The sequence below is a fragment of the Miscanthus floridulus genome, unplaced genomic scaffold (genome assembly GCF_019320115.1).
Source record: "Miscanthus floridulus cultivar M001 unplaced genomic scaffold, ASM1932011v1 fs_613_1, whole genome shotgun sequence".
Classification (NCBI taxonomy): Eukaryota; Viridiplantae; Streptophyta; class Magnoliopsida; order Poales; family Poaceae; genus Miscanthus; species Miscanthus floridulus.
Genome location: NW_027097014.1, coordinates 115,357 through 117,552, shown reverse-complemented (window position 1 = coordinate 117,552; position 2,196 = coordinate 115,357). Strand labels below are relative to the sequence as shown.

The following is a 2,196-nucleotide window of genomic DNA, read 5'->3' as shown; positions in this document are numbered from 1 at the left end:
GTGTGATGATGGCGATGAGAATAATAATTATTATCGGGTGTGGTATTGAGCCAACAGTGGCACTCAACAATTCACTGCCAGGTGTGTACTGATCTAACAGTGGTGTCAGTGCCGGTTCATGATCCAAACTCTTCCGGTTAATGCTTCAATAATCATAAGATTACTGCTTTGACTACAGCGTCTGCCTCATTTCTGTCGTATCCACCGAAGGTTAGCAAAGGGGCTTGAAACTTTCGAGCGTCCAATGATGGCTAGTGTGAAGGCTCATGAGCACATGGATGAGAATTTGAGCAATGTTGACGCCGGGGTCGAGGATCTTGTTGGTGGTGGGAAAATTGAGGCAGAGAAAACTTTTGATTTTGGGCCTACACTGACGACTAAGGGTGACTTGAAATGGTACGTTAGTACAGTTGGTTTGAAGAGGATAAGGTTAGGCTGCCAACTGAATTTTTTGTTTTTTAGTCTTTTTTTTGAAAAAAAAATCACAAATATGCCTCTGGAGGTATGCTTTTAAAATCTGGACCCTTAGTTCGGCGCCATCGTTGGTGGCGCCGAGCTTACATGTCTCGACGCCATAGATTTTGGCGCCTAGGTCTTGGGTTCGGCGCAGACGTGACGGTGACTTGGCAAGCACCTTGGCGCCGTAGATCTTGGCGCCGAGCTTGGCTCCGTAGATCTTGGCGCTGAGCTTGGTGCCGTGGTTCATGGCGCAAAGCCCTGTCTTACGTATGGGCCCTCGCTTCCTTTCTCTCTTCCTCTCTCTCTCTCTCTACCTCTCCCGAGCCAGGGCGCCGCCAGCGCTGCCGCACCGCCGCGCCCACCGCCGCGCGTAGCCCCAGCCGTCCGTGGCCCCAGCCCGCGCCCGCGCCCGCACCCGCGTCCGCGCCGGCCCCCGCCGTGCCGGACGCCCGCGACCCCAGCCCGCTCGCGCCGCCTCGCCGCGCGGAGTGCCGGCCGTCCCGCGCTCGCCGCGCGCCGCCCCTCCGACGTGCGCCGCCTCGTCCGTCCCGGCTCGCCGCGTCCGCCGCGCGCATAGGTGCTCCCTCTGGTGACTTCAGCCGTGACACGGCCCCGGCTCCCAGCGCGTCGTGACCTCGCCGTCGATCCCGTCCTCAGTGTCCCCGTCCTGCTCTGGTCCCGGCGTCCGCGTCCGCGTCCGCGTCGCATCGTTGCATTGACTTGGACAGGTAAATTGTTTGAATATGCAATATAGGTACTTAGTTAGCTTGAATTGTAATGCTACTTTGATTATTTGGTAGTTTCTAGTAAATTTGATGATGTAGGTAGTTGATTTAGTTAGTGAGATAGATATAGTTAGATAGCTAGTGACATAGGTACATAGATATAGTTATTAGATAGCTAGTTGATTTAGTTAGTGAGATAAATATAGTTAGATAAATATAGTTAGATAGCTAGTGACATAGTTATTTAGGGTGTAGTTGGTTAGTATCTATTAGAGAGGTACTATATAGCAGCTACTTTGGACTAAACGAACTGTATTTTAAATTTTGTTTGAACTACTAGATGGACAACCTAGTGAACATATATAATGGAGGCATCGTGGAAAGAGATCGCTATGGATATGTTGAGTTTGTTGAGATGCAAAGCGTGCCTGTGTTATTCAATGAGAAGCCTTCATTTAATAAGTTGGTTGCAAGGGCTCGGGAGGAGCTACATTGCCATGGAGCTGGTAATGATGATGGCATCGTAGTGGAGGGTGTACTTCACCTAGGTTCCCCTCCCAACATCCTAAGGAAGATGATCCCAATTGGGTGTGCAGACCAGTGGGAGAACTATGTGAGATTGGCTATGAAGTGCCAGTTCCAAAGTTTGGACATTGTTGTGCGTCGGGTGCTAGTTGATTCCATCCCCCATGGGTTTTCCCCACCAATGGGTCAGCAGGCACACTTCGACCCTCCTGTCCCGGAACCTGATATGGATGTGGAGGTTGCACCTATGGTTCTCGATGCTCAATCTGCCCCCAATGAGCTAGTTGGAGATGCTTGTCAGACTCATGATGCTGTGGCATATCCTCCCCATGAGATCCCTTTGACACAGAATCATCCGAGTAAGTGTCTTATCCGCATGGTTATTGGGAGCTCACCCCCTTCCTTATATCCATTTTTCACTCTTTTCTCATTTTTCTACTTATGTTGCAGGAGACATTCCTGACAATGTGGATGTGCCCACTGTTGC

The 2,196-nt window shown here is 50.8% G+C and overlaps 1 protein-coding gene across 1 annotated transcript; it reads left to right on the top strand.

Annotated features, from left to right (window-relative positions):
* The first annotated feature begins 247 nt into the window (after window positions 1-247).
* LOC136532415 (uncharacterized) lies at window positions 248-1,092 on the top strand. Its single transcript, XM_066525015.1, has 2 exons — window positions 248-383; window positions 788-1,092. Exons 1-2 carry the CDS (start codon window positions 248-250, stop codon window positions 1,090-1,092), a joined length of 441 nt encoding a protein of 146 aa, XP_066381112.1.
* Window positions 1,093-2,196: the final 1,104 nt, after the last annotated feature.